At 31.5% G+C, this 14217-nt stretch overlaps 1 protein-coding gene across 2 annotated transcripts; it reads right to left on the reverse strand.

Moving 5' to 3' along the window:
- Positions 1-1831: 1831 nt before the first annotated feature.
- Positions 1832-13858, reverse strand: LOC101502926 (inorganic pyrophosphatase TTM2). 2 transcript variants are annotated; one of them, XM_004490252.4, is made up of 12 exons: positions 13599-13858; positions 11562-11916; positions 10877-10991; positions 10319-10514; positions 10108-10221; positions 9809-9982; positions 7685-7879; positions 6891-7013; positions 6702-6823; positions 5397-5520; positions 4997-5269; positions 1832-2362 (listed from the first exon to the last, which is right to left on the reverse strand). In XM_004490252.4, exons 2-12 carry the CDS (start codon positions 11896-11898, stop codon positions 2144-2146), a joined length of 1992 nt encoding a protein of 663 aa, XP_004490309.1. In that variant the 5' UTR covers positions 11899-11916; positions 13599-13858; the 3' UTR covers positions 1832-2143. The 2 variants fall into 2 exon arrangements, with proteins under 2 accessions (XP_004490309.1, XP_027187738.1); XM_027331937.2 differs by having other exon boundaries at positions 13536-13858.
- Between the last annotated feature and the right edge of the window lie 359 nt (positions 13859-14217).

A 14217-nucleotide genomic window follows, 5' to 3' on the forward strand; every position in this document is an offset into this window, starting at 1 on the left:
AAGAGTTGAGTAAATATCAAGATTCTAAATAGTCTCAAATCCATCACTTTGTAACTCAAGGTTGTTTTGTCAAATCTTGAGTAAATTGCAAAAATCCTTTCACGTTTTGAAAGGTAACTTGTTAAAGCCTTTCCAAAACAGTAAGGTAGAACTGAAGAAATCCTTTCTAGGTAGAAGGGTAGGAATTGTGTAAAGATCAAGATTGATCCATGAAAACCAAGAACGATCTTGGTTTGAACACTTAGTGAAAAATCTCACGGTTGTGAGGACTGGACGTAACCCGAATTGGGTGAACCAGGATATATCCTTGTGTGATCTCTCTATCTCTATCTCTATCTCTATTTATTTTATGCTTTACAATCATATTTTATATTGATAAAATTGATATTGTTGTTTCAACAAAACCAAGATCGATCTTCATCACTGCCAAGATCAATCTTGGATTGAGATCTTATTTTTTTACCTTCAAATTTGTCATTTTCTTAATATTTCTTTTGTTCTTTATGTCATATGAAATGTTCCTTTTAAGCTATGTAATATATCCTTTTTGTTTGAACTATAAAAGTAGGATTCCTTTTTTCATTTATATCTTAACTATCAATAATGAATACCCTCAGTTCTTCCTGATAATGAACACTTCCAATTTTGAGGATGATGAACGTGCTCACAAATTAGTATATAAAAAATTTGTTTAAGATTCACAATAATATACTACTATTAATATTCTCAATAGCACATATTAAATCACTTAATAATATCAGAATTAATTATATCTTTGTCAAATTAAATTTTATTATCATTAAAATATTTTTATTAAGGGATTTTTTCTCTCAACAATATTGTGTAAGATGGACATCTATTTTGATAGGAAAATTTACACCTAATATTAATCTTACTTAACTTTACAAATGAATTATGCTTTGAACTTCTAGTTCACATTGCTTTATACGAAGATCAATATTATATCAAGCAATTCATTTGAATTTTTTATTCACATTTTCATCAGCTTATTCTCTCCTCCTATAAATTAATTCATCAATTGATAATCAGTGTAATAGACAATAAACAAGTCTCCAATTATTTGCTCATGATACTTCCTATTAGATTAAGATTCTTATAAAATATATTTTCTCAATATTCTTTTAGGACTCCTCTTAGTGTACTATATTAGAGCTATTAGCATATACACAACACATCTAAAAATTCACTAATCAAATACTTTATGTAAAATTTAGAAAATAGGCTCTTGATTAAATTAGTTGAGAAAATAATATCACTAATTTATGTTTGAAAGTTGCAATAATCATACATGTAACCATTTCATTGATGCATCAATTTAAATCATAAAATATCTATTAAGTCCACATGATCATGATCGGAATATTTGCTCACAAATATCACTTTTTATATATATGTACATATGTGTGTGTGCGCGTGCATGATGAATCATAGGTGATTATAATACCAACAATTGATTCACTTGCTTCACCAACTTCTCACTTGATGATTTAAAATAATAACATTATCAAGATTCCAATAATAACTCAATATTACTACTCATAGCTCACACGTATATTGAGACAAATATTTACTAATAGTAATACAATTTATTATAATACCATCCCTCTCTTTTTCTTTCGACAAAAATACTTATCTCTTTTTATAAATATTTAAATATATTATTTAATAGAAGCATGACATATTTCATTTCTAAAATTTTGCTCCTCCCAAGGTGTAAATTTGTGCCAAAAATATGCCTTGCAAACTCCACATTTTCTCCTTTTTCCGAAAAAAATATATTTTTCTGCCTCTCAATTAATCAAGTTGCAAATTGACCCTAAAACTCGACTTAATATTACTAAATAATATATGAAGAATCAAAACGAGGAAAGAAAGGATTATGGTATATTCTGGTATACCATCTGATCAAGATTCTAAAACAAAGACTCTATTTCCTTGTGAATTGAATGTTAAAAATGCCTTAAAATTGTGCTAATAAAGCCAACTAAGTTACAAAATTTCAAGTGGGGATAAACCCTCTCATTGGCCCTAAAAAACTGCCTCCATAATGAATGTTTCACCTTCTTTCTTACCAGAAGTGTCGTCACAGTCAAGAAAAACCATCATTTGCCATGCCTAGGAATCACTTCTGGGTCATAAAACCTTTCATCAAGAAGATCCCCAAACAACCAACTGCTACTACCACTATAACACTGGTTCCAATGGAATTTGAATCTGTAGTTATGCTTCTCTTGTTAGTTCTTGTTTGCTGAGACCTTTCACCTAAGCTACTGCGAAGAAGATTATTGAGATTGTCCATTTGATGCATGATCTGACGCTGGCCACGTGCAATTCCTGATATCTGACAATAAATAGCAGTCGAGCAAATCAATAAAAGCTAATGCAGTATCCATTCCGAATTCGTATACCTTGATTATACAAATTGTTCATAAAATAGTTCAGGAAACAGGACCAGACTTACATCGGTTACTGATCATATAATACCAATAAAAAACCAGTTTAAACACACTGTAAAAAATAGTGATGAACAACCATTTGTTTTTTTATTCGATTATTTTTATCTATTTATTCAGCCAAGAAAAAACTAATAATAGATTGTTAGACTATTTATTATTAACAAATAAATATTATAAATTATAATAATAGCAATTATGGTGCAAGTTACTACGTAATAAGTAGCTATTAAGTTAGTTATCTATTGTGTGTGAATAAAAGGGAAACTGCAGGCTGTTTTGGAGACACTGGGAAAAAACAGAAAATTGGTATTTGGGAGGGAGAGACCATGCTCTCAAATTCTTGGAAGGGAGAGACCAAAACTCTTGAATTTCTTGGAGAACATTGTTGTATAAATTCTTGGAGAAACTCCTTTATATTTCTTCATTTGGTACCGGTTTCTATCATAAATGTTCAATGCTAAAGTTATAAAGGTGGACGATTGTTTGTTTTTTTTGAAGTTATAAAGTTTAGAATAATGAAGGAGGGAAAATGGAGAATAAAAAGCTTGAATTGTGACGAGGATTTGATACAAAAGACGTAGCACCAACACTTGCAAAAACTAATTTCAAGCAGCAGAGATATAAATGTGATACTTTTCATATATATACCGACAAAGTTCATGTATGAATTATTATTATTATTTAGCCTTTTATTATTGATTATTTTATCTTATTTATAAATAACTGTTTAGTTAATTAAAATAACAATTATTCTCGTCTTGAATGGTTAAAATTCAACACAAGAATAAACACAGTAGAACAAAGAGACAAGAATGTTATGCTAGATAGTAGAAATACTAGACGAGATAGGATTAGTAACAATAGCATCAGGCAGGGACGCAGAGTACAATGGGTCGAAAGGAGGGCAGCTCATCACTAGAGGCAGAAGTTAAAACTATTACAAAAGATTTAGAGGTCAGTGGTTTGACTATATGCAAGATCTAAGATAGAACATTGCAACATTGTTTAATTCATGTTTCTGACCCCACCTAATAGAAGAAAGCTTGATGTTGTTGATTTTTTTTTGTAATATGTTAATGTATTACTTTATTATATAATATAAAAACATATTATTTAATTATCACCAATTTAGCCTTAGTTGATCCAGTGTAATAAGAGATGGACATACTGTTCAATGACTGCTCCAATTTTTAAAAACTGGTTTATATAGAATATAAGATAATTAGAGTTAGTTAGGAGAAGTTAGTCAGTAAGTTGATAAATTTTCTAGGTGGTTGTTAAAAGTTGTTATTTTGGTTATTCTTATTAAGTCTTTAAATAGCGCCTTAAATTGGTAGAGGAGAAAGCTAGCTTTGAAGAATTAAGTTTTGTAACTAGAAAATTCTCTAGTGTAAAAGGAGAGTTCTCCTTTGAGGTAGCCTTGTGCGCAAGGTTATCTTCTTTATTGTAAACCTTTTATACATCATTTTTCAACCTCACAAGAGGAATAAGAAATACTTCATTTGTTTACAATCTTTACCTTTATTCATTTGAGTTTGTTTTACACCATTTTTCTAGGAATTCTTTCTTCCACAATGAAAGGATTCTAACATATACACTATAGAAGTATGTATGATAAAAGTTAAGGACAATTAGAAACTGTTTTCTATGAATCACCAAAATAAAAAGGGTTGTCTATGGTGATCATACATATAGGAAAGCTGTATATCAAGAAAGGAGAAAATTTTCATAGCTTCCCTGTTGTAACTCAGGTCAAACCATGAAAAAGTTTGCAATCTTTCTAGATCACTAAAATCATGAATTAACCCCATAAAAAGAAATATCAAGCGACAATTCACACAAATCCAAGAAACATGTGAAAAAGTTCACAATCTTTCTAGAGTATCGTTCTATGGAGAATATAAAATGTTTCTAAAGATAAATTCAATGTGAGTGAAATTTTATATATCTATCATGTTATTTTTAAGATTGTCAGAGGTCTTATTTTTCTTTTCTAAATTAAGTTACAAAATATTTCTAAAAATAAACTCAATGTGATTAAAATGTTGTTATATAATCATCTATCATTTTTATTTTTTAGATTTTATCAGAGTTCTTATTTTTCTTTTCTAAATTAAGGAAACTATAAAATGTTTCTAAAAATAAAATTGAAATGTTAAATAATCATCTATCATGTTACTTTTTAAATTTTGTAAAATATCAAATATATACCAAAATATTCGTCTGAGTCAAGTCACCTGACCCCTCAAAACCCCCAATCCAAACATACCCAAGGAATCCAAATAAAAGATCATTATACTATTATTTTCTCACTCTATCTTTTAATCTATCATGGGTTCCTGACATTAAAATTAGCAAAGAACATCCAAATAACAAATCTAACTAGAAGGGAGAAATTGTACTTGTTTTCATTTTAATGGAAACAATCTAACATTTCCCACCAAAAAAGTGCAGATCTCCAAAATCAACTTAAATGATCAAAATTGTAACTTAAAGATAAAAACAGGAGAATAACATACCTCTTCCATTAAGGGAGAATCCTTATTTAATTGTGATGAAGATGATGAATTTGGTAACTTAGATCCAGTTATGCTACCATTACCCAAACTATTGATGAAGTAAGACGTGGGAGCAGAACCATTGCAGGCTTCAGCTTGACCTGATATATTTTGTTGGCTTCGAGAATTATTCTTGATCGTTAGCTTGCAGTTAAGCTCTTCAATACAACTTGTAAATTCATCCATTCTATCATTGAGGGCTGAAATCTGTTCTGAAAGCTGACTAATAACTCCCTACCAAATATTTGATGAATGAGGACAAAAAATATATGTTCATTGGGGAATGAACCCACAGAGAAGTGGTGATGTAAATTCAGTACGGTTACAGGAAATAAGAATTACCGCGAGTGATTGGAATTACCTGATTTACTTGTGCTGTGGCGGAATCTGAATTTCTTTCATCAAACCCTCGATTTTTGGAAAAATATCCAGCAGCTTTAGCTGTATTTTTGTCCCGTGGATTCGTATATGACTGTGACATTCCACTGTTGAAGATACACACGTAATTAGGTAATAGCAAGTAGTTGCCAAGAAGTATGTAATAATTTCCTAGATTCAGATGAAAAACCCATCCCAACATTGAAACTACAATAAACAGCCAATAAGTGTGGAGGAATCAAATTTGGTCAAATGATGAAATTATCCATAACAAAAAAGTGATTTAAGAAAGTAACAAAATCATCCTTGTTGCTGATAGGACCACAAATTAAAGAGAAGAAGAAATTGTACTCCCTCAAGTCACTATTATAAGCAAAAATAAGGTTTCAACTCTTGGTCACTTTACAAGCCAAAATTAACTACTTTTGAACCTTCAATGCTATTATTTCTATATACCCTTCATTTAATTTAAAACATTTAATGTGATAGTTGAGTGTTTGACATTAAAAAGCGACAATTTAGTAAATTTGAATTGTGTTTTACATGAAATCTAGAAAACTAATTGCACTTAACTAAGTTTTTTAATAACCGTAAAAGTAGTATTTTTTTTGCTTATAATAGGGACCGGAGGAAGTATTATTGATTGGAAGGCAAGGAAAAATTACAAGAGGATCTCTCTTATAACTCCAAATCAATGCTCCTCAGAGGAATTTGGAATACCCTCCGCGCAAGCTCAAAGCTGAAACTCACCCAAAAGACTAACCCCTTACTTTTTTTCCATTCATATGCATATTCTCTCTCTTTTACTAACTTGCCAACTCAGCACTTCCCTCTCCAATTTGGCTTTTATCTTCATGGGTCCTATCAGTTGGTAAAACAAGTTGAACTTGAATTGAAAAGTGAATAGTCTTGCTGACGGTGTGTAGACTAAGATAAATAATTCCTTGCCTAAAGAAGACTAACTATTGACGAAAGTTCGCAATTCTTACAAATGCATCCAATGTGAGACTCTTACAACAAAATATTTTTTCTCTTAATATAGCTGCGAATAATCACAGATGCAGGTTTCCTTTTAGCTGATTTATCCACTAAAATCATGGGTTGCTAACACATTTGACCAATTGATTTTGACAAAAAAGCAATCAAGCCTTGTCCAAATAGGTAGGGTTGGCTATATGGATCAATCAAGACTACTAAGTTCTATAAAAAAATAAATCATTTGTAAAATCATTGTAAGCATGAACTATTTAGTTGTTTCTCCTTATGTACTTGAATGGAAATTTTTTACCTTCTCATATTCTTATTTCTCATGGCAACCCTGTCAGCAGAGGCCCTAGAAAGTGCTTCTTTGGGACTTGAAACCAAATCCTCATCTAGGCTAAGCTTTGTCTTCAAATCATCTGGAAGGGCCTATAGAAGGGTCAGGGAGAGAATGTTGATATAGGAATATATATTAGCAGATTGTTAGCAGTCATACCATAACCTCATTCACAAGCCTTTCAAGTTGAATTTGCTCAATGTAGGTACGAGGAATGTAGGAACCTTCAAGACCCAGCTCATCTCCTATGTTTTTCAAAACTAAGCGATCTCTCCCTTGTACCTGTTTATTGTAAATTTCCAAACAAATCAGAGAACAAACAATGTGCTATCAACCTAAAAATCAAAATGTAAAATCAAAGAAATAGAAGAGAAAAATGTTTATGTTACGTGTCAGTTGATAAATAAAGACATTTTGTTACGGGAAGAAATCCAAGGCAATATGGAAACAAACTGTGAAGTCCCAAGTTAAATATAAATAATAGTTTTTTCATGACAGAATTTTATTTTGTAGTAGATCCTTAATTCAATGGTTGGATTTGTTGTCATGTGACTAGGAGATTATAGATCCAAGTCATCAAATCAGCCTCTTGCAAATGCAAGTGAACTGGTGAGGCTTCCAAAAATATATATAGAATGAATCTGACCCTTCTCTAGACCATGTCGAAAACTTTATAACACCAAACAGCTCTATTTTATTTACAATTTTGTTAGAAAAATGCAACATAAGGAGTATAAACTCATTGACCCCATAATTTCTAAAATCAAGCCAGTTTGGCCTGTTCAATCAAAACTCATTAAGGATAAATTTACATGCACATCTAAACATGAAATCCCAAGAACCTAAGGAGTTTCAACAAATGTATAGTCCAAGTAAAGCATATATCATATTGGTATGAAAATAGTATCATAGACATATGATTCATAAGTCTATGATACTTATGATTGAGTTACCTGAACATAATGTCGATTGAGTTGCTCAAGCCAATCTAGTTTCACACAAACCCTATCATCAGAAAAGACATGGCTGTTTCTCTTAAGGATAGTAGCTATTGTGTATCCCAAGGCCATTAGTCCACCAAGAAGGCGCACACTGACCTCAAAAGTAATCCGTGGTGATATGACAAAGGGATTATCTGTCACCCATTCCTGAAAAGTTACCCGGCATCAATGAGTTACCACAATCCATCAACTATGGATAATTATAAAAAGTAATATGTAAAATACCAAAGATAAGATAGAACTTAATAGCATTATCATTAGTCCAAGGACAAAAATAAGCAATAGGAATGTCACAGACCAAGAAATTCTCGAGCCTTTACAATTCTAAAACAAAAAAGAAAAGCGACTCTTCCACTAAAAGTCCCCAAATGCACTTCTACTACAAACTTCAAGTTTAATGAAACCAAAATCAGAGAAACAACAAAATGGAAAGAATCTAAACGACAACTGTAATTCATCAGCAAACCTAATAGTACATAATATTATGCGAGGTAAAAAAAAGGCCTGTAATGATGTGTTGTAATCTGGTGCACCTGAATGGAGAACTGCATAGTACTTCTACGGGTATTTTCTATATAGGTGCAATTACTTTCAATAAAATTACTCTATGTCTTTTAGTTCAGATCAAAATTTATGCCTTAAGGAGGTGCCTTGATTAAATGTGCAGAGATATCGCATTCTGCATTTTGCGTCATATTTCAATAATTGGAGTATAATGCATCCTCTACTCCAGCAATTGATGTTTTTCAAGATTTAAATTAACTATTGTTTTAACATTTAAAATAAAATTAACTTATGCAAGTGAATGAATTCCTAATGGGCAAAAAATAAATGAATATTTTAAAAAGAAGAGCTTATTTCAAACTTCAAAGCGCATGTTTGGTTACCTGTTCCCACAACACCAAACTGCATTTCCTCCACAAGACATCTTTTATGTTTGGAAACCTTGGAATGAGTGCCATAGGCTACCCAAACACAATCTTATGTTACTATCTTCAGCACCTAGAACGAGTGAAATTATCCATGCTTCAAAAAAAATTGTTATTCTTATTTATACATATTTTATTATTTCTTAACACAATTAAATCCCTAAAAGATGTTGAGCCAATTCCAAAGAATTATCAACAGAGGCAAGACATTTAAAATCTAGATAAAAATCTCTTTAAACTACTGTTAGATATATAGGGTTGTCCCAATTAGCTTTTAACTTTGAGTTTTGTAGTTTTAGCTGTATGTATTATTATTCTATAAAATTTTGTACAGCTGTAAAAGCTCGTAACACAATCTATTCACTTAATAAAATTCAGAGCATAATGTCTGAACAAGACATAAGCTCCTTTCTTCACCTTTCTATCTATCTTGTGTTCTCTCAATAGGCAGAAATAAATTTCAAGAGTAGAATTGAGTGATAATTCTCTATGCATTAACTTGATGATGAGCACAGTCAAACTGGTTCTCAATGAATCTTAGAGGATACAGTTGAAAGTAATGATCAATAAACAGTGATAACTGGTACACAACATTCATTGTGGTGGTTAGTTACAGCTTAGAATAGTTGTTACTGCCCGTCAAATGTCTCAAATAACAGCTTAGAATACTGAAGTTATTTTTTCTGTCATGACTAAATACAGTAATTTTCATCTCAGAAATAATCATTTTATGATAGCAATCGAGATTGAAGTAATGACACTCCAATCATGAACACTGGAATCAAATTTGGAAACATATAGTTACTTGCAGCTAACAACGTGAAGAATGTTTAGCTATGCATTACTCTATTAAATATCCTTATAGATATCAGCTAGCAAATAAGATCTTTCATACATCAAGTGTCTTGTTATGCTTTTAGGTTGGGGTCTTACTACACCAATTCCTTACCTAAAATGATAGTATAAATATGTTTTTGCGGTTTTATCAAATACATAATATATCAATCTAAATCAATCATTCTAAGTCATATTTATATGTTCCGCTGTATATTTCAATTTAATTATGTCCTTGTAAAAAAAAATCTGATATCACATTGAATTAGAGAACCAGATCACTTCAGAATATACAATTAACAACGAAACAAACCTCAAACATGAGACTGTATTTCCCATCCTTGTTTCGCATCCTTAAATATGATTGGCAAGTTTCTGGATCTTCACCGGGAGGTAAAAGATATATGTCATAAGTTTGCTCTTTTGTTTCCACAAAATCTTCAGCGAGAACAGCTTTAATTTGATCAACTGCTACGTTCCTTGCTGACTGAAACAAATAATGCAGCAAATTACTAATTTTCTTAAATTCATCATCATACATTAGCATCAGAACCAACAGGAACAGGATAGTCCATTTTTTCATTTCATCAAATAGGCAATAAGGGAACTAACCTTTAATATGTAAGTAGGGCTCTGGAATCCAGTAAATGGATTAAATTTGTTGATAATTTTTATATGTGCTGTCTTGAGATCTGGCTCAATAAAAGCCTTATACATTGGATATACCTGAAAAATTTGAACTTCATCACTTCTGCACTGCAAGCAGACACAATTACTCTCAAAACCTGTATAAAATTATGAAGGGAATTATAAAAGTATGAACCGTCTCAGATATTTGATGAATGATTTCTTCAGGCTCTTGGCCAGCACGTTGTATGTCACGTATAACTCGCTTTACAAGGTCAAGGTGAACTCCACCTGTAACAGAAACTCGAAGGTCCAGCAAACTTCGCAACTTCTCACTCAAGGCATAGATACCCTCTATAATCACAATTCGGGAACTTGGGGATTCTACAGTCCTGTAAGTGGGGTACATTATAAAAGGAAATTGAAGGCATGCAAACGAAAATAGAGTGAAGGATCATTCCGAATTTTGATTCAATTGGAATCAATTTTTAATTAAATTATTTGGAAACTTCAGATTTACATAGTAATTGATGGAGATCAGAGCAACAAACAGAAATTGGTGGCTAATATTAGGAACAGAATAGGGCTACATCCCTACAAATTCCTATTATTACAAAAATATTAAACAATAGTATGGAGCTACATATCGTTAATCTATATTTTCATCAAAATAGTGTTCTCTGAACACTGGCCCAAAAAGAAGAAAAAATTCAAATTACGTAGAACAAGTACTCAAGATGTCTTAGAATTTAACCTGTATCCTATACGTGAACTAGACTTGAAATCATATATTGGAACCTCAACTGTCTTTCCTTCCTTTAAATCTTGTAAATTCTGGAGCAATGTGTCATAGTCAGTTAAGCGTGGATCTGCACAAAGAGATAAAAGAGCTGACAAGAGAGTTGTGTCCTCCTAACTTCAAGCAGTTAGCCTAAGTTTATTAAATGTCCTATTAACCAAAGCACAGACATGAAACCAAGACATTTTATTTGGTTGATCAGGTAAATCTACACATCAGGTAAACCAAGACAAACATATACATACATTCTAGCTCAAATATCCCAAAGTGCTGCTTACAAATGAACGGAATCAAATAAAGCCTTGAGAAGTTTCAAAACACACACACCTCACTGAGGCGTCACTTTTGGTCATAGCCTTACCATTCTACAAGTGGATTTAACTTTCAATTCGAAGTTCTACTTCGAACTAATCAGACTAGACACTTGACCCTAAAAATACTAAGGTAAGTCATTGGGGGCATATCAGCATAAACTCAAAAAAACATACCACTATTAAGAAACCAGAAAACAAAAGCAACAACATAAATGATAATGACATTCACGTCCTCAGAAAAGAACAATATTTAATTGTATCCTAATAATTAACCACAGAAAGAATGATAAAAAAAAAAAAACACATAAGATCAGATGATGATTTACCATCAAAATTTCCGTCAACAATTCGACTAGCATCATTGTAATTATCCATTGAAATTACAGCAATGCTGGGCATGAAGTTGAGTATCTTTTCTGTGAATATAGTCTTCCCTGCTCCTGAAGGACCCGCCACCCCAACCAATATTATTCCATCATTCTTTTGGGCTAACAATTGGCATGCACGAATTACTATGAAAAAACCCTTCTCAAATGATAGTTGATCTTGTATAGGAGCAATCTCATGGCGATTAGAGTCTTTCCTTTTAACCAAATGGACTTGATCTTTTAAAAGACCAAGACGTTTATGATGGGAATCAGAACTAGAAGAATCGTTTGCCATGGAACAATTCTTGATTTCCTTTAAGAAAAAAAAAAAGAAGATAATGTTAAAGAATATTAAATGACAAAACAAATAAACCTAGCTAGGACATCGATGTCAGTCCCACAGATATATCCTAGTACATACACTTACACAAATGTACAAGGTGGGTACATTATAGCTTATTAGTTAGTTAGAACAGTAGTTTTCTGGCATAAATCAGCAAAGTAGGTTAAATATTCTAATTATCCTTTCAGTAATCATGTAATTTTGAACACAGCAACTGTAGTTCTTATTTAACCAAACCTACTGTAAAAATATTTATAGCTATGTAAGTAATAACTAACTATCGACATTATAGTTTAGTTTGATTATCTACAACCTTCAAACTAAGAATGCTTTAGGCATAGTCTTAACATTGGAAGAAATAGAATTTGCAAAACTAGGGAAAAGCACAGCTGTTGACAAATATCCTAATACAGAATACAGAATCACTGGAGGAGCCCTTACATGGTAGCTCATGCCATTGCTAAGCCTAAAATCTCAATAGTAAAGTGAGGATGCACTTTAGAGAAAAAGGGCAGAGTTGTAATCATTGATTGGAAGATCGAATGTTGAGATTATAATAAATTACATAAATATATACTGTATAACAAAACATTGTTATAAATACAAACTTCTATCCTATGAACCTTGGCTGCAATACTCTTGGTATGGCTTTAGATACCTCCATGTCGAACTCTGGAATCCAGATTACCGGGCCCCTTTCCCCAACAAAGAGAGGATTAAACAAAAAAATATATAAATTTTTTATACCCAATGAGTATGATTTAGTTGAGGAGGAGTGAAGAGCTATAAATTGCGACCTAAGCATCCGAATAGATATTAGTTTCACAGTCAGGTTCAAAAGACCAAAAGTTGTGAGAAGACTCTATGGAAGACACTGAGGTGCTCTTTAGCATCAATACCTATGATCGAGGACGTGTCTCAGTGTCCAACATGTGTTGATGTACCACAACGACACCTTGATTGCATTCAATTAATTTTCTCAAATTATTACTTGTGTCAAATGTTATATTCGGTGTTTGTGCTAGTATCCGTGCTTCGTAGCTAAGGTGTCAAAGACTCTGATTTCATTGGATTCCTACCAACAAATAAAAAGTACAAACTTCTATCCCTAATTTCGCCCATCACTTTAATGTAAGATTCTATAGCCCCGAAGAGTAAAATTTAAATATCATGTACATAAGTAGATAAAAAAAAAACAGTAGACTTCAATAAAAACAGGTGCAGGATATTTATCTCCTTAATAACTATGATCACATAATAGCTCTATAGTATATCACATAATCACAATTCCATCATAACTAACACACGGTTTTTGTGTAACCTAAGAAAAACACTGTTCCTCACAATACACACCAAAATAAAACGTACGAACAACTTTTAAAAGATTTTAAAGGATCACTCGACCCTAAATATATTTTATAATTAAAAAAGAGAGAGGGAAAAAAGTAAACACACCAGAAACAGAAACCAATATAAATAAATAAAATGTATCAAAACAAAGCAAAATCCACAACTCTGTTATGTGGATCCAAATCAACGATGAAAATATCAAAAGCTTTAACAACAACAAATAAAATAATAAACAATACCGAGAAGATAATGCGAATCGAAATTGATCCAATGTCTATACTAGTGATGATCAGAGAACTCACCGCAACAGTTTAAGAGTGAGTTCAGCAACAACAACAACGCAGAAGAGAAGCCATAATTTGAAGGTCGGTTCTGAAATATATAATAATTAAATTAAATTAAATTAAATTAAATTAAATTAATTAAATTAAAATTGAATTGTGGCTAATAACGATTTCCCGAAATCAAAGGAATGTGATATTGCGGATATTTTGGGGATGTGGGAATTCTAGAGAATCTGCAACGGGAAAGAAATAAAATCTTCAGAAGAATGGAAAGGGAAAAAAGGAAAATGTACAAAAAATGAATATTATATTATTATATTAATTAAATATTAAATTCATTAGCTAATTGATATATATATATATATATATATATATATATATATTTTTTTTTTTTTATAATTTATAGTACTCAAATATTATTTGCACTTTCTTCTTATGGTAAATTCACAGGTGAAGTTTCTGTATCACGTAAGTTTTATTTAGCTAATCTAACATTAGCGTAAGTTTTATTTAGTATATGTCAAATGTAGAGTTGATGGATTAATGTTGATGATGGGATTAGAGAATGATAATAATGATTAGCCAAAATTGTTAGTCACTAGGTTGTTTGCTAATTTTGAGATATTTTGTGGTTTTG

The sequence above is a fragment of the Cicer arietinum genome, chromosome 2, assembly GCF_000331145.2.
Source record: "Cicer arietinum cultivar CDC Frontier isolate Library 1 chromosome 2, Cicar.CDCFrontier_v2.0, whole genome shotgun sequence".
Taxonomy (NCBI): domain Eukaryota; kingdom Viridiplantae; phylum Streptophyta; class Magnoliopsida; order Fabales; family Fabaceae; genus Cicer; species Cicer arietinum.